Raw genomic sequence first — 18746 nt, 5'->3', positions numbered from 1 at the left:
CGAACAGTGTATTCCATTCACTTGAGAAAAAAACTAACGAAGATATTTATCTCAGAATTCTGAGAAATGTTTTAATGAAAGAATAAATCTGCTGTGTTTTTCTGAATTAACGAGAATTATCTCAGAATTCTGAGAAGTTTTAATGAAAAAAAAATCTGCTGTTTTTTCTGAATTAAAGGAGCTTGAAGCTCCTTTTAAAAAATGAGACTCTCTAGCGCCACCCTTCACCACGACGGCAGTTGGGGGTACTGCAGCCAACAGTGAAGCCGGCACGGGAGAACGGGGAGAACGTGCATGCAGCGCCATGTGACGTCACATCCGCAGGACAGCACGGGAAATTCGGGACCGAATTGCAGCACATTTTGCAGCACACAACCTGTTCAAGGCAAAGGAGATCTACACTAGAGGGCTCATTCTTTTGGGTTTGGAACGCTTCATCTGACATTATTACTAGAAAACTTAAAACGTATACAGATTTTTTTCATAAATCCTGCCACAATCCGGCCTCAAGCTCCTTTAAGCAGATACCTCACAACTTGCAGAAGCTATCATTCACTTGAGAGCTGGATTTCATGGAAGCAAACATGACATGCCTGCCCAGTTTAATCCAATTTTATTTTGCTTTTGGTTTGAAACATTGGGAGGTAGTCTTGTCTTTAAGTTATATAGATTGTATTGTTATTAGTTTGTCGACTTTGCGCAGGCCTTTGGACCTCAGGACTTTGCGGTTGTTCAGACGGAAAGGGTTTTTTTTTTTTTTTCATTAAAACCACGGCTTCTATTCTACAGCCTCATCACAGCAGATCATTCCGCGTCAGGGAAGCAACAATGTATCCGTGACAACAACCAACTGTTACATATTTTTGACGGTTACAGCAGGTAGCAAAAAGTAGCTGGTGTTAAAGTTTATTTTTTATTTTCGTGAACAAGTAATTTGGCATGTTTGCGGTAAACTTTGATCTTCGGGGAGGAGCTAACGATGGATGAATGGATTGACGAGTGCCAGTCTCCGAAAAAAAAAGACGACATGCGGAGCTGTAAACTCTCCCACTCCGTTAAAATCGTCCTGTGTTTATCCTCATATTTTCGTTAGGCCGTGCATTTTTCCCTGCCATTTTGAGTGCGCACCACAAACGCAAAATTCAATGGGAGCGCGCGCCCGTCTGGTTCAACGGGTTGAGCAGACTTATGTAAACCTTCCCCTGTACAGCGACGCATGTTCGATTCCAGTCGCGGGATATTTTGCCCCCACTTCCTACGGGTCTGTCTTTCACTGCACCATCAAATAAAGTCGCAAGAACCGCATGACACCTGGCAAAGAGTTGGCACTGGCGCGCGCCGTGCCCCCCCCGCCTCGCAGTGCGCATCCAGACACACATGACAGGCACGCACACACGCACGCACAGACACAGACGCTTGCTTCGGCTCCTCCACATTATTATGAAAAAAAAATAAAGAAATGGGGGAGAAGGGTGGATTTGTATGTCGCGCTGGTGCTCCTAGTTAAAAAACTATGTCGCACCGCCTCCAGAAAAGGTCGCAAAATGCGACCAATTGGTCGCAGTCTGGAGCCCTGCTTTACCTTTGGCTGGAATGTGGTGTCCTGCATAAGCAACAAGCTTGGAGTGAGATTTGCTCACTTTTGTATCCAGTCTCAGCTTTCTGAGGTCTTTCATAGAAATTACGTTGCAATCAGCCCCAGTGTCCAGCTTGACTTTCAAAACTTGTTGACAATCAGAGAAGCGCCCCGCTGCCTCTGCAGCGGGACGGTCCTCTGGTCCTGGAGGGCTGCTTTTGTGGGGGCGGGTACATATACACATACACTCGCGCACACACACATACATTTATATACACACACACACAAGTGTTCTTGCTTCCTGGTTTAGCAGCAGGTTTGTATGTGTGTGTGTGTGTGTGTGTGTGTGTGTGTGTGTGTGTGTGTGTGTGTGTGTGTGTGTGTATATATATATATATATATATATATATAAAATATAGTAACAATGCACATATATATGCCTTAGGTTTTTACCATTATGATATTAACCATTAATATGTGTGCAGACAAGGTAAAAAAAAAAGAAGAAGACACTCAGATCTTCATGCCACTTTTTTTTTTCTTTGCATCCACTGCATCGATTTGTGAGACTTGTTTTTCTGCTTGGATTGTGCCAATAAAGAAGTCCTGATCTCGCTCGGCCTTGTTTATATGATGCACTTTATGATTATTTGTGTGCTTGCGTGAGTTGCACATTTTGGCATAGTGATTTTTCCCGTGGCAGGCTTTGCACACTTGTCCGTAGTAGGGGTGGGTTAAAAATATTAATATATCGATATAAGTCAGTCCTGGGCATTGCTCCATCTACCAACCTCGGGAGGCCCTGCACTGAGCTCAAGTCTCCTCCTTACTTGAGGAGTGAGCAGGCTGCTTCTCTTCACCAGGCAGGGTGGGGTTTCTTTGGCCGGACGTGGCGCGTGGAAGGATCATGTTATTCCCTTATTGTAACCAGAATATCGATATCGAATCGTATCGGATCGGAAATCGTATCGTCTTGGGACCTAGTGTATCGGAATCGTATCGTATCGGGAGGTCAGTGATGATACCCAGCTCTAGTCCGTAGGCAGGGCACTTCCTTGGCTCATGCCTGTAGCTGCATCTTGCGCAGTTTCCTTGAGTCAACTCACTGGCTCTGCACATGTCTATTGCTTTATTTAGCGCGAGGTCCAGGTCTCTCAGTAGTCGTCCTCTCACTTGGTCATCTGTGATTCCACACACGATTCTATCTCGTATCAGTGAGTCGGTGAGGTGCTCAAACTCGCAGTCTTTCACTTTGTTTTTTAAACCAGTCACATATGCATAAACAGTCTCTGATTTTCCTTGCACTCGAATAAAGAACAGGTGTCTCAAATACGTCACATTTTTCCTTGGCTCACAATGTTGGCGGAAAAGTTCTTTCAATGTATCATAGTCATCTACGTCTTCATCGAAGTCAAAATTTTTATATACCTTTAAATGCTTCGTCCCCGGCACATGTAGGAACGTGGCTCTTTTCACTGCATCAGATTTTTTGTCTACTCCGCTGGCGACAAGAAACAGTTCAAATCTCTGGATCCAGACTCTCCAATTTTCTGCTAGATTTCCTCCTAAATTTAAGGAGGTCGGAGGTTTCATCTGCTCCATTTTGCCTTCCTATCTTTGTTTTCCTTCAAGTTTTTACTCTGACACCATGTTATATATGATGTGGAAGAAGCCATTTCTAGAACAACAACTTTATTCTTCAACTGTCTCGTTACCAACGCAGTAACACGAGTACTGTCACAGTGCCGCCTAATGGTCACACAGAGTAAAGCACTTGTTTTCAAATATACTACATAGATGAAGGGGAAGACCGAAGGTTCAGGACAAACTTTAAACCTCACACATACAACCAAACAATCAACACTGGGAAGCACTTTTGACTTGTTAAAATCCTATCTTTTTGTCCCTTTTTGTAATTCCAGAACTCCCACAAGAAAATGTTTGTAAGGGGAAGGAGGACGGGGTTTTCAGTGACCAGCACCTCGATAACCTGGAGAGGAGCTGCAGCCCGGACCAGGAGGAACCAGGGCATCCACAGACTGTAGAACTGGAGGAAGACTCCAGTCGTCAGGCGTAGACGTAGAGGTGGATGTCTCATTGGTCAATGTCGCTGATGTGAAAGTTGGTGAACCAGGACCAAACTGTGGCCAGCTGCTGTTGCACACTTCTCCTGAAGCTCAAAACAAAGATGAGGAAGGGACTGAAAGTTTACGCTCAGAATCCAGTAAAACTGCAGATCCGGAGCCAATGGGACGACACGGTGACCACGAATATGCTGCTGTCCCGTCAGACAGCAACTGTAAATCAAAGCTGACCAGGACCCACACGGGGAAGAAGGTGTTTTCTTGCAGAACCTGCAGGACAGAGTTCAGTAAAAGTAGTATTTTAATGGATCACATGAAGATCCACACTTGTGAAAGGCTATACCTGTGCAACACCTGCGGAAAATCGTTTACTAAATCATCAAATCTTAAACGCCACATAATCACACACAGGGGTGAGAAGCCCTACATCTGCAAAACATGTGGAAAAACTTACACAGAACGTTCCAACCTGGTGGTTCACTCGAGGATCCACACTGGCGAAAGGCCGTACATGTGCAACACCTGCGGAAAATCGTTTACTAAATCATCAAATCTTAAAAGCCACATAACCACGCACACGGGCGAGAAGCCCTACATCTGCAAAACATGTGGAAAAAGTTACAGGCTACGTTCCCAGCTAGTGATTCACTCGAGGACCCACACTGGCGAAAGGCCGTACCTGTGCAACACCTGCAGCAAAACCTTTACTAATTTATCAGATCTTAAACGCCACATAACCATGCACACGGTCGAGAAGCCCTACATCTGCAAAACATGTGGAAAGAGTTACAGGATACGTTCCTACCTGGTGGCTCACTCGAGGATACACACCGGTGAAAGGCCGTTCGTGTGCAACACCTGCGGAAAAACCTTTATTAAATCATCAAACCTTAAAAGCCACATAACCACGCACACGGGCGAGAAGCCCTACATCTGCAAAACATGTGGAAAAAGTTACAGGCTACGTTCACACCTAGTGACTCACTCGAGGATCCACACCGGCGAAAGGCCGTACTTGTGCAACACCTGTGGAAAAACCTTTACGGGATCATCAGTTCTTAAACGGCACATAACCACGCACACGGGAGAGAAGCCCTACATCTGCAAAACATGTGGAAAAAGTTACAGGCTACGTTCCCAACTAGTGATTCACTCGAGGATCCACACCGGCGAAAGGCCGTACCTGTGCAACACCTGCGGAAAAACCTTTACTGAATCATCACATCTTAAACGGCACATATTCACCCACACGGGGAGAAGCTATATTAGTGCAAGACGTGCAACAACGGTTTTAGCCGCAGAATTGATTTGCTGAGTCACATGAAAAATCACCCGGAGGAGAAGTCTGGTGACTCGTGACAAATGAAGCTCATGTTGTCGTCCTCCGGGGGCAGCTGTCCACTCCTGTCTGACCCACAGAAGAAGAACCCGCAGAAGTCCAACCACCACCTCCTGTGGCTGATGAGCCTAATCCCCTCCCCACAAGGGTTGCAGCTTCAACCCGGATTTATGCTTCTCCGTCAACTTGACGCAGAGGGAACGATGTGGTGGTGTACTTTTTTTTTTTTTAATTCTGCATTGAGTTTGTTTGAATCCCTGTTCCTTCTTAAAATCGTATTATTTGTTGCTGTTGGTAACTTGTCGTCTCCACGGTGCAAATAAAGAGCTGTTAGTATGTGCTGAAGGTTCTTTAAACGTGACAGTTTATTTCGTTCATCTACAAAGCCTCTCTCACACGTCCTTTTTCCCGTCTGTTTCTTCTTCACTCACATTCTCTTTGTAAAGTTAATCTGCAGCTCCATGTTGTTAAACTTTCGTTTGATATATTTTGATATATTTACAGTTTGATATATTTACATGTTCTTTTTACAACGTTCTTCTGAAAAACACGAAGAAACTTCAGAGAAACGAGGCCACAAGAAGAAATGCAACCATCAACAGAACAGCCAACCATCTGTCACCATTTACAGATTAAGATTCCCAGAATATTCAAACTTTTTGAGATAGGATATTTGAATTTTCTTAATATGTAAGCCATGATCAGCAATGTGAAAATAATAAAAGGCTTGCAATATTTCAGTTGATTTGTATTGAATCCAGAATGTATGACGTTTTTGTAATTGCATTACTGAAAATCACAATATTCAAATTTTCTGAGACAGTCCTGTACAAGCTAAAGTTACAACATATTTGTGTACGTTTTTCACATTATTTACATATTATGAAATTAATGAAATATTATTTTATCACATGTATAAAATCAAGTTGTACTAGATTTACAACTCGTCTGACACATGATTTATTCTAAAGCTAATGTTGTGTTGTGTTGTGTTGAAGCTGCAGATCTGCAGGTTGGAGAGCAGGAAGAAGAGGGAGGATCATCGGGATCAGATTCCAGGAAGAGGACAGACTTTGGATTTAACCCTTTTATATCAGACATCCGTTTAGAAGTAAATGTCTTTTTACCTCAACTCATATTTAGTCAGAAATAATCATGAAAATGTAATTAAGTTTTCATTTTAGACGGATGACTTATTATATTGTTTATAATTCTGGAATATTACACTCTCCATATGTAGAAAGAGCAGCAGTGCCCCCTGGTGGTGAGTTATAAAAGCTCAACATAAACCCAAGAGTGAACAATCTATCGTAATAATAATAATAAAAACACAAATAAAAAAGACTTTAGTGCATCAACAAGACGAAAGTTATCAGTCACGCAGATTATTGGTACAGCGTGATCAGTACAACCAGCATTTAGCTCAGAAAACAATGTGGAAAGAGAAATGTCATCAAATGAAGTTGAAAAGTGGAGATGCACTTTTGTCCTTTATCCTCAATTTCCTCAATCACGTCATTTTGATCCAGTTTGTTATTTCACTGGTCTTGGCTTCATCAAATGACACATCCAGGGACAGAAGCCGTGCATAGGTGTTCATCCTGTCCAGGTGTTGGAAGGTGAAGTGAAGCCGAAGCCATCGCTTCATCCACTGATCTGTTGGCACGGTAGGAAAACTGATAGGAATCCACTGTGTCAGGAACCATGGAGTTGATGTGGGTTAAAAAAAGATGATCTGCTCTGTTGGTCTCTGGAGAAGGTTTAATGAAAATGTCTCTCCACATTTCTAGTCCATGAAAGAAGGCAGATTTTATGTCCATCAAATGCAGTGTCCATTGTTTTTGATAACTTCCTGCCACAAGGAGCCTCAGAGACTGAAGCACAGGTTGGAGATTCCTTCTGTAGCAGAAACTTGCACATCCTCAAAACCTTGTGCAGCAAGCCTGGCTTTTGGTACCAGTCCATTTTCCATCTCTTTCAAAGTGCAAACTCAACGAGTGGAGATGCGCTTTTGTAATAATAATTATAATAATAAAAATAATAATATGATAATGGAGGGAGGACTTTGCTGTTTCAGGGCTGAGACCACTTGCCTTCATGGAGAGGGACATGAATTCCTTCATGAATAAGGACTAAAAATAACGTTAAAGGTATTTGGAATATATTGAATGATGCGATTAGGAAAAGTTCAAGACAGACTAATTATCCACAATATTTAACCAATAACGATGAAGTCATTAATGATATGATTGAGGTGGTTAATAATTTTAACAGGTATTTTGTGAGTGTTGGACCAAAGCTGGCAGAAAAATGTGTGGTCCTGGATCAGCTGATGGATGGAAGGAAACATTAATAAGTAGAAATCCAGATTCAATGTTTCTCACAGCTGTGGAGGAGAGAGAAATCATAGATATTGTAAGTAAATGTAAAAACAAGGTGTCAACTGACTGTGGTGATATGACAATAGTCAAAAAGGTTATTGATGGATTGTTAACTGACATACAGCTGTAATCAGTCGCTCAGAACTGGGACATTTCCAAAAAAAAATGAAAACTGCAAAAGTCATCCCACTGTACAGAACTGGAGACAGACACCAATTCACTAATTACAGGCCTGATTCTTTACTCCCAACATTTTCTAAGATCTTAGAAAAAGTATTTATTTACAGGTTGGACAAATTAATGCCAATCAAAAGGCCACGCCCCTAATTACGCATTAAACTTCTTGCTTTATATAATTCCAACCTGCCACAATACGAGGAAAAAGAGGCTTCAAACCCCTGCAGAAAACCTGTGGGTGATTCATGCAGGAATGAACCGTCATTCTGAGTTTGGGGGTTAGTTTGGGATCTTTATTCCCTCTAGTGGTTAAATGTTGGAAACTGCAGCTTTAAATGAGTCTTGTATATCTATATATTTCACACCAAAATCAGTTTGATAGTTTGATCAGTTTGATATTTAAATGTTTTAATGTCTCAAAGACTTACCATGTGTATTATTTTGAGGCCCATTGCAATAAAAGTTTCTTAACAACATAAATGTTTTATGACAAATAATAAAGAACACATGGATTAAAAAATATTTGTATTTTATATATTGATATTAACAATCAGAAGCTTATCATATAAATTGCGTCAGCTCTCATTGTGTCGGAAAAAATAAAACTCTTTCTAAACCTTGTTGCTTGTGTTGTTTTCTCAGATGTAAATCACTTTGGATAAAAGCGTCTGCTAAATGACAGAAGTCGTAGTAAACCAGTGATGAAAAGAATGTTCTATGCATTTTGTTCTAAATACTTTCGTTGGTAAATGAAATACTTACTGTAACTGCGAGAAGGAACTATGTCATTTGTTCAGACTCCACTGCAGCCCTTCAGAGTTTGACTTCAAATAAAACAATAAGAGAAGATCTAGTGTTGGAAATATTAATGGTGTTGTGGAGGTTCTGCAGAACTGGAATTACTGTGCAGTTTTGTTGGGTTCCTGCCCACATGGGTGTTGATGGCAATGAGAAAGCAGACAATATTGCTAAAAGAGCATTGAAATTGAGTAGTGAGGTAATTATGGAAATTCCTTTTGGTAAAGGTGAAGCAAAATCATGAATTAGAAAGGCAGTGAGGGATTCATGGCAGAAGGTGTGGGACAACGGTGTAAAAGGGAGACATTTTTATAACATACAGAAGTCAATTAACGTGAAGGTTTTCAAAGGAAAGTGTAGGAGAGAGGAAGTCATCATTTCTAGATTAAGATTAGGTCATACTAGTTTAAAATCAACTCTGTATTTAATGTCAAAGTCCGTGTCTGATAAATGTGATGAGTGTGATGTCACAGAGAATGTAGAGCATGTGATTCTTAAATGTGGCAAGTATGAGGTAGAAAGGAACGCTTTAAGAGACAGGATGTACGAGCTGGGACGGGAATGGAGTTTAGTAGGTTATTAGGGAGGAGTGAGGTGATGAGGGATTGTTATAAGGAAATCCTTGTCTTTCTTAAAGATGCAGGGATAGATAATAAGATTTAAATGTGGTTATCTTATTTTATTTAGGTATTTCCTCCCCCCCCCCCTTTAAGTTAGACTGTAACCTGGTGTAATAATGATCCTGATGTTACACACTCCGGTACAGCAGGTGGCGGTAGAACCTAATAACGTTGGTTGTGATCCGCCATTAAACCTAGAGAAGAAGAAGGAGAGGACGGTTCTGTTGTTTCCTTTCTTTTTCCTCTTCAACAATGTCTAAGGTGAATCATCTGAGAGAGTTTATCGGTCAGCGACTAACAGCAGCTGCTGTAGAAATATTGTCAGTGTTTGAAAAAAGCATCTTGGAGTATGAAGAAGAGCTCGACCGTCAGCGCAGACTGTTGGACCTCGCCTGGAAACCTGAAATCAGACTCCACAGAGTCGGTACGTAACCCTGGAAAGTTGAATGAATGAACACATGAGTATGACTCCTACAAGATCCCTTTGTTTCCAGTTAAAAGCCGTGGTGATGAAGCAAACCAACTAAATGGGAAACTCCCCAGCTCAAGCAGCTGCTGATGTGGGATTCGGAAACATCCCGAACTAACTTGTTGTTCTGTTTACTTGGTGCTGCCTTTCATGCTCCATTCAGACTCTGGACCAGACTCATATTTCACACTTTACACTTAATCCTTTATTCTGTAGAAAAGATGCAGATCACAGTGGCTCCTTGTAGATTTTTTTAGAGCAAATTCATAGTGTAATAATTTTTGAAGAAGAATATAAAAAAAAAGCTTTGGATAAATCAAGAAAGATTCCCAAAGTGTATTAATTATTATTGATTGCAGTGTGAATTTTATCAACCAATTGAATTATAGCCATTTCTGTAGAATGATTTTTCCTAAATCCATATTGGTGTTTATACAGTAAATTACCGTCCTGCAAATGTTTCATCATTCTGTTATAGACCAATTTCTCCAGGATCTCTGAGAAACATGGGAGAACAGAAATGGGCCGGTAGTTTCTAAATACACTATGGTCTCCAGATTTGTAAACAGGGACTACTTTGGTAATTTTGAGGTCATTGGGTATTATTCCAGTTTCTAGAGATTTGGTGAAAATATGGCGCCTAATGGTCACACAGAGTAATGCACTTGTTTTCAAATATACTACATAGATGAAGGGGAAGACCGAAGGTTCAGGACAAACTTTAAACCTCACAAATACAACCAAACAATCAACACTGGGAAGCACTTTTGACTTGTTAAAATCCTGTCTTTTTATCCCTTTTTGTAATTCCAGAACTCCCACCAGAAAATGTTTGTAAGGTGGAGGAGGACGGGGTTTTCAGTGACCAGCACCTGGATAACCTGGAGAGGAGCTGCAGCCCGGACCAGGAGGAACCAGGGCATCCACAGACTACAGAACTGGAGGAAGACTCCAGCGGTCAGGAGATGAAGCACGAGGACGTAGAGGTGGATGTCTCATTGGTCAATGGTGCTGATGTGAAAGTTGAAAATGGTGAACCAGGACCAAACTGTGGCCAGCTGCTGTTGCACACTTCTCCTGAAGCTCAAAACAAAGATGAGGAAGGGACTGAAAGTTTACGCTCAGACTCCAGTAAAACTGCAGATCCGGAGCCAATGAGACGACACGGTGACCACGAAGATGCTGCTGTCCCGTCAGACAGCAACTGTAAATCAAAGCTGACCAGGACCCACACGGGGAAGAAGGTATTTTTTTGCAGCACTTGCAGGAAAGAGTTCAGTAAAAGTAGTAATTTAATGGATCACATGGAGATCCACACTGGTGAAAGGCCGTACCTGTGCAACACCTGCGGAAAAATCTTTACTGAATCATCAGATCTTAAACGGCACATAACCACGCACACAAACATTATTTTGGGAAGATTCTAGGTTTCAAAGACTGTAATAATTTACCTTGTTGACTAATTAAGAAACATTTTGAGTGGATTTCTTTCCCTCAAAGCACTCAGAAACACAGCCATGAAACCTTTTACATAATGTTACACAGGGAACAACCTGCCATCAAGACATTTATGAAAATATCTATATTTTTCCGTTTTGCAGGTTTCTACTGAGGAAATGCCTCCAGAAGATTCTGGTGTTACAAAGTCTTCCTCCACAATTGAAGATTTGGAACAGGTATATATTGATACTTTTAATAAACATTGTACATTATCTGACTATGAAATACTATTTTCTGAATGAATAGCAGCGGGGTGCAAAAAAGATTACGGTAGGTTTTAATCTTAACTCGCACACTGTGCTCGTAAATTATTTCTTCCAGTTCGTACATATCCATTTTTAGGGGCAAGTGAAATACTCGCTCTGTAGAGCCCTGCACTAACATCACATTGGACTACCAAAACAGCCAAATCACTGACCAAGTTCAACACTATTAAATCATTCAAAAAGTTGTACTTGAAAACAGGGTTTTGTTTCTGTAACTCATATTTGTTTGTATCTGTAACCGTAGTTTTGTAAACTTGTACATAGCAGTAGCTATTAAATATTTAGCTGTATGAAAGTGAGCTTGCAAGTGTCTGAATGCACAGACTTGTAAAACAGAGTTTGCACACATGTAGAAGTTTACGAAACTAAGCTTACAGATAAATGCTTGTACTTAAATGTACAAGTTTGCAAAACTATAGTTACAGGTACAAGGGTCAAAGACGAGACGTGTAAATTTGGTGTCCGAGGGCCATTCTTTTAACATAAAAAGATATATATATAATATTAAATCACTCAACTCTTATCCTTCTTTTGACCAGGAAATATTTGTGTTGCTAATTTATTAAATTAAGGAAGTTATTGATCTCTAAAGTCTCAAAATGTCCTTCAGTGTAACTGTCCCGGTTTAAATTCTAATGACAAAAGTTTTTTTTAAATGTAGAAATTCATCCTAAAAATATAAATGAACACTCATGGCATAATTGTGTTAGTGTTTGCAACAATATATAGAATAATGGCCATCATACTGTATCTAAAAAATATTTAAAAACTTGAATATCTTTTGTCCGGACCTTTGCCTTTCCTCAATGTCATTCAGTATAACAATGGTAAAAAGGCATTTTAAGGCATATCACATGATGGTAATCATGTGACAGTGTGTGACATCACAAAGAAGACCCCTTGAAGACCCTCTATCAATGTGATGAGGTGAGTAAATCTCTCTGAAATATTTGATGATTTAATAATAATAATAATAACAATGACTTGGATTTATATAGCGCCCTTCTAGGCACCCAGAGCGCTTTACAGAGATCATTATTCATTCATACACATTCTCACTGGTGGTGGTAGCTACATCTGTAGCCACAGCTGCCCTGGGGCAGACTGACGGAAGCGTGGCTGACATATCGCGCCTCACGGCCCCTCCGACCACCACCAACATTCAAACACATTCACACGGGGCAAGGTGGGTAAGGTGTCTTGCCCAAGGACACTACGGCAGCAAACTGGGACAGAGCGGGATTCGAACCGCCGACCTTCCGATCATTGGACGACCCGCTCTGCCACCTGAGCTACTGCCGCCACCTTTTCTCCCTCTTGTAACCTTCGGAACAAAAAAGTATGTCCTTCAGTACAACACAGAAAACATACTTTTAATGTTATTGTTTTATAAATACCTACATTAAACATGAAAAGTAAGGATAATCTTTACAGGTTAAGAGCATTACATTATATAGGTGGCCAAGGAACTGCCTGTTAAATATGTTTATGTATGAAATCTGTCCTTCAGTGTCGCGCTTTTGTCCTTCAGCACAACAAAAGTTTCATGTTATACCACAATGTCACCCGTTATGCTGAATGACAGTAGCTTTATTATCCCATGTTTTCACAACATATTATCATGCAATTCATATTTTATTGTTGTATTGATACTGAATAGTATTGTTTTAAACTATTTTTATGGCATTTGAAGGTATTTCAAGACATTATCTTTATACTGTAGATGCCATTGTCTAATAAGGAGAGGGCTGCACGGCACAGACAAAAGATCAATGCAGATCCAGTTGCTAGGGAGGAAAGACTAGCCAGAAGAAGAGCAAGGTATTGTTTTCATGGTTTTATGGTGTCAGCAACAGAATAGGATATACAGTACTGGGATATAAAGCTGGGTGGATAACACTTAAAATTAAGTTGCACTATTACACTGTAGTTAATATTTTATTGCACTGCAGTTAAGGTATGACTGATGGATTATATCAGTTAATATAATATCACACACACACACACACACACACACACACACACACACACACACACACACACACACACACACACACACACACACACACACACACACACCCACAATGCTTTGGGTTAGGTTAATTATGAATTATAGATTGCATTTGTGTACTTGCATTGGATAGAAATTTACCAGTACCATTTTACGTTAATTACAACGTTAACTATCGTGCAATAATTGTGTAATAATGCAACTTAATGCAACATAAAGTGTTGCCATAGACCAAATCCTAGTAAAGTGATTATTATTGACATTAGCAATGAAATAGTAACAAAAAATGTTTAAGAGAGAATGGAAGAGGGAGTTGATTTAACTTTTAAACTTTTTATCATTTTATAGCCTACTATTAATAGACTACTAATAACATTTAATGGATGTGAATCCTTTTCTGTGCCAGTCATAACTATTAAATGCTTGTTTTTTAGCTATCAGAGAAGAAAGAGGGGGAAGGATGGCAATCCTGATCATCCACCGATCTATATAATGACGCAATCAGATGCTGAAAAAAAGAGGGGAAAATGGAGATTAAATCAGAGGCGGCGCCGTGAAAAAATCAAACAAGTGAATGTGGTGATGAACATAACTCCAGAATCCATTGAAGGAAACTCTTTTGAGCAGCCCCCTGAACAACTTGTACAAGTACAACATGAACCTGCACCTCCAGAGCTGGAGCAACCATCTGAGTCTTTGATTCCAGAAGTAGAGCAATCCCTTGAGCCTCAATCTCAAACACTGGAGCAACCACTTTCTTCCTCCACTCCAGAAAAAGTGAAAAAGGTATCAAAACGTTGCAAGCGGCTGCAAAAAGATAAAGAAAAACTAAAGAATAAAATTCTCCAACTGCAAATGAAACTAAAACAGTCAGAACAAAAAAGCGACAAATTAAGAAAGGGCATGCAAAGGTCAAATAAATTAAAACACAATCTAAGTGAAAAATACAGGCCACGAGGGCTAAAGAAAATATCTTCAGTGAGGAAAACACAGGTCATTGCATTTCTCAGTAGAGATGAAAATAGTCACCTTCTCTCAGGGAAGAAAGACACAGTCACACACAAGAAGAAGAAGGTTCAGAGATGCATACTCATGAAATCTATGAAAGAACTCCATGCAGATGTTGTGCAACTCAGGTAGCTTGGCTGTCCAGTTATCGAAGGCTAATGATAATTCTATTAAAGAATTATTAATAATTAATAAAGTCGACTATTTATCAAAGTGAATTATCAAAATGATAATAATTCTCGTAGGGGCACCACCCCCGGGCCTTAATCCGGGGGAAAAGTGATAACTAAACAGCAGAAAATCAGTCTCATATGATTTTAGGATTATCCTGCATAACAGTAAATCTCACTATCACTTACAGAATAACAATTGAAGGCGTGCAATTCGAGCACTGGCTCTGCTGAACAATCAGTTTGTGACCAAATCTTATATGAAATAACAACAACCACTCATTAAAAATCAATCAGAATTTATTTACATACGGGTATCAAAAGATGATAAACGCGACACCCAAATAATTCCGATGGCACACTACGTATTACAAAACCATTAATTAAGAAAAACAACAATCAATAAAAATGAAATGAAAGTTAAATGCATGGAATGAAAAAGAAATCAAATGCAATCATAAACATGATATCAACGAACCTCTATGGTTTAAAAGATGGCTGCCGCATTTAAAGATGGCGGAACAGTAACCACGCCACGTGCAGTCAGACCGGATGGTGATCCCGCTGTTTAAACCGTGAACAACTGGCGAAACGGCGCTTTAAAACATGAATGACTAGCAGAAAGTGGTGACTACAAATTAATGACAACAGTCATGATAATGATGTAATCTCAGCTCTGGACACAGATTTAGCTCTGTAACACTCCCAGTTAAACTCATACACCCAGGTCTCAAAATCTCGCACACAGTTCTGAACACTCTTAAATTCTACTGATCGCTGCTCGTGAGCTCACGTCTCCTCTGGGATCCGGCTCGGGTGCCTGCGGGTTTTGTCGACTGGGTTCGCGGTCCTGCTGGGGATTCGCAGTCAGGCTATCGCGTCCCGTCCCTTCCCCTGAAACGGATTAGACAGCGGCGGGGCCGCCTCGTACCGGGCCGTGGTTCCGGGCCAACGGACGCTCCCACGCATTCCTAGGCGCGGCGGAGGGACCGGTCTCTCCTGCCGTGCTTCCCTGCTCGCCGGTCGCCGACGTGCGGCCGTCCAGGCCCCGGGAAAGCTCACAACCGGGCGAGACGCCGGCCGTCCGTCCCGATTCCTGCGCGGTCAGCAGACAGGGGCTCGGAGCGAGGAGGGGGGGGGTTCAGTCGGAGCGATCAGTCGCAGCTGTGTCCCGATCTGATTACCGGGAGCTCGTGGGCATCAGGAGTTCGGATCTGCGGACTTAAAGAGGAACAGAGTTTAGTGAGAGGTCGGAGCCTCCCCGGGGACCGCGGTTCCGTGGACCGCAGGTCTCCTCTGGGCTCCGATGCGGGCCTTACATCTCCCCCCAGCCGGGGGGAGAAAGGGAGATGGGACCGTTGGCCTGGAGCCAAAGATCCAGCGCAGATGAGATAAAGTGGAGAAGGGAGAGAGGGACGCAGCACCGTGGATCTCTCCTCTTACCCCCCCTTTTTGGGGGGGGGAAGGTCGTGGTCCCTTTGGCCTGGAGCCAAAAGGGACGTGTTGACCCACCGGTTGATGAAGGAAAAGAGAGAGGACAGGGAGCAGCTGCAGAGTTTTGATCCTACGCGCGCTGCGGTGACGTCATCGGTGCCTCGTTTGTGATTGGATGCGCGCCGCTTGTAGGCGCCGCCCCCCCACGCAAGGCATGCTGGGGGTTGTAGTTCATGGCAACGGCGGCCTGTTCAAAGAGGCACATTAAAGCGGGAAAGGGGGGTTGCTGGTATTTGTAGCTTTTGGGTCGGTTCAAAGAAGCAGTACCCCCCCCTCCGAGGCCTGGTTTTCGGGCTCCGCTGCGTCCGGCTTTGATCTGGGCCATTGCAGCGGGGGTCGTAAACGGGTTATCTCGAGCCAGGCCGAGATAACCAGAAGTTAGCAGCAGGGGGTCATAAAACTGACTTCAGGAAGAAGGGCCAACTCTGGCTTTACTGGTCTTCATAATCACAAAATTTTCATACATTTATAAGTCCAGAGTTCACATGGGCATATGGGCGAGCACAACACAGAGTACAATTCAGAGGTGGATGGGACACTGTCGCTGTCATACAGACAGTTTTTACGACTGCGGCCATTTTACATTACAGAGCCAAAGGCACATGACCGCAACACCTGTGCGTGTCTCGATCACGAGAATGTGAAACTTCTAGTTGACAGGTTGAGCCAGAGCGGGTTGCTGAAAACCTCAAGCATTTCCGAGTTACTGTCATCCATTGTCTGTGATCTCAAGAACAAGAAATGCATGTACCGTGTTTGTGCAAAGTGTTGCTATGATGAAATAGAGCTAGCCCTACCTGAAGAGAATGCACAGATTTCATGGCAACAGTGGCAAAGGGAGAAATCAAGCAACGGAGAAAGGTCATTCACAAATGTTGTGAAAAAAACAGAGACAGGCACGTGGCTCGATCTGGTTAAAAAATTAAATGAGAAACTGAATGTTCTTGAAATGCACCAGTTCAATTGCTGCACCAAGTTTAGCAGTGCCGAAACTTGAAAGACACACTTAAAGAACACGAGGTTGTAATCCACATGGACTTTTCAGAAAATGATGCATGTCAACTGCATACAGAGGTTCAAATGTACAAATGTACAAGTTTGCAAAACTATAGTTACAGGTACAAACATAAATGCACAGCTTTACAAAACTATGGTTACAGATACAAAACCCTGTTTTCAAGCACTCCTTTCTGAATGATACAATATTCCATAAAAAAGGTGCAACCAAATCATGTGCTGGTGCAACCAACTTTCTCAGTTGTCGCACCAGTGGACGAGTTAGTCTGGAGCCTGTGCAAGACATTTTTGACCTTCAAAAGCTGTATTTCCACACTTATTTTTATCCTGTCACTTAATGAACAAATGAACACAGGCAGACCACAGTGTTAATTTTGAACACATCTGCTCTTGTTCTCTATCTTAGATGGACACGGAGAATCAGTTCTGCAGTCCAGCTGAAATGGAGACAATTGTCAACAGTGAGAGGGTAAGTTGAATGTAATGTAGACATTTGATGGAAATGTGTTGTTTTTAAAAAAAATACTTTTAAGATAAATACATATGATTCTGAAATGTCTTGCTGCTCAAACTGTGTGGTAACAATAAATGTTACAATAAAAACATTCCAACAGTGTCAAAAACATAGCCTGGTGTGTGCAACTGTCTCCCCCTTGGACAAGTGTCTCCAGTGTGTGGGACCTGTGTCCTCCCTCAAGTGGCTTGGCTATAAATGCAGAGGTGAGATATTAAATGAATTGGCACTGTCTGGTGAAAGGTAGTAGGTGTATGTGCTGTGTTCTGTGGTACGATTAACCCCTCTATTAACACCTATGGAAAATGATCCTGGTACAGCATAGGCTACTGTACCTACTATTGTTTTCAGTTTAACTATGGTGTCATTATGAAATTGAAGGCAAGGCAAGGCAAGGCAAATTTATTTATATAGCACAATTCAACACAAGGTAATTCAAAGTGCTTTACATTGACATTAAAAGCGGCAAAACATAATTAGACAGTAAATAATTCGACATAATTAGACAGTAAATAACAAATAAGATTGAATAAGATGATAAGAAAAGAAGTAAAATAATAAAAGCACAAGCTGTTAAAAATAAGGGCAGTAGAATACAGCAGGTAAGTTTAATTTAGGAGTACGCTTGAGTAAACAGTAATGTTTTTAACCCTGATTTAAAGGATCTACAGTTGGAGCAGACCTCAGGTCTACAGGAAGTTTGTTCCACCGGTGAGGAGCAGAATAACTGAACGCTGCCTCACCTTGCTTGGTTCTGGTTCTTGGGACACACAACAAACCAGATCCAGAAGACCTACGGGGTCTGGGAGCTTCATAGGGAACTAAGAGATCCAGCATGTATTTTGGTCCAAGACCATTCAGTGCTTTGTAGACCAGCAGTAAGATTTTAAACTCTATCCTTTGACTAACTGGAAGCCAGTGTAGTGATTTCATGACCGGTGTAATGTGGTCCAGTTTCCTGGTGTTTGTAAGGACTCTGGCAGCAGCGTTCTGGATCAGCTGCAGCTGCCTAATAGATTTCTTGTTTAGGCCTGTAAAGATGCCATTGCAATAATCCAACCTACTGAAAATGAATGCATGAATAAGTTTTTCCATGTCTTGATTAGACAGAATACCCTTAATTCTAGCAATGTTTTTTAGGTGGTAATAGGCAGATTTAGTGATAAACTTTAGATGGCTGTTGAAGTTCAGGTCTGAGTCAATAATTACACCAAGATTTCTGGCTTGATTTGTAGCTGTCAATGACATGGAGCCAAGGTGAGCGCTGATCTTTTCCCTTTCATTTTTAGGGCCAAAAATTATCACCTCTGTCTTTTCTGCAT

At 41.5% G+C, this 18746-nt stretch overlaps 1 protein-coding gene across 1 annotated transcript; it reads left to right on the top strand.

Moving 5' to 3' along the window:
* Window positions 1–3516: 3516 nt before the first annotated feature.
* Window positions 3517–5334, top strand: LOC133440413 (zinc finger protein 585A-like). The gene has a single exon (XM_061717672.1). It carries the CDS (start codon window positions 3824–3826, stop codon window positions 4973–4975), a length of 1152 nt encoding a protein of 383 aa, XP_061573656.1. The 5' UTR covers window positions 3517–3823; the 3' UTR covers window positions 4976–5334.
* Window positions 5335–18746: the final 13412 nt, after the last annotated feature.

The sequence above is a fragment of the Cololabis saira genome, chromosome 3, assembly GCF_033807715.1.
Source record: "Cololabis saira isolate AMF1-May2022 chromosome 3, fColSai1.1, whole genome shotgun sequence".
Lineage (NCBI taxonomy): Eukaryota > Metazoa > Chordata > Actinopteri > Beloniformes > Belonidae > Cololabis > Cololabis saira.
Note: the sequence above shows the minus strand (reverse complement) of the source record. Positions and strands in the feature narration are given on the sequence as shown.

Excerpts from the sequence above, each read along its gene's own strand:
- LOC133440413 (XM_061717672.1), top strand. The coding sequence starts at position 3,824 with ATGGGACGACACGGTGACCACGAATATGCTGCTGTCCCGTCAGACAGC.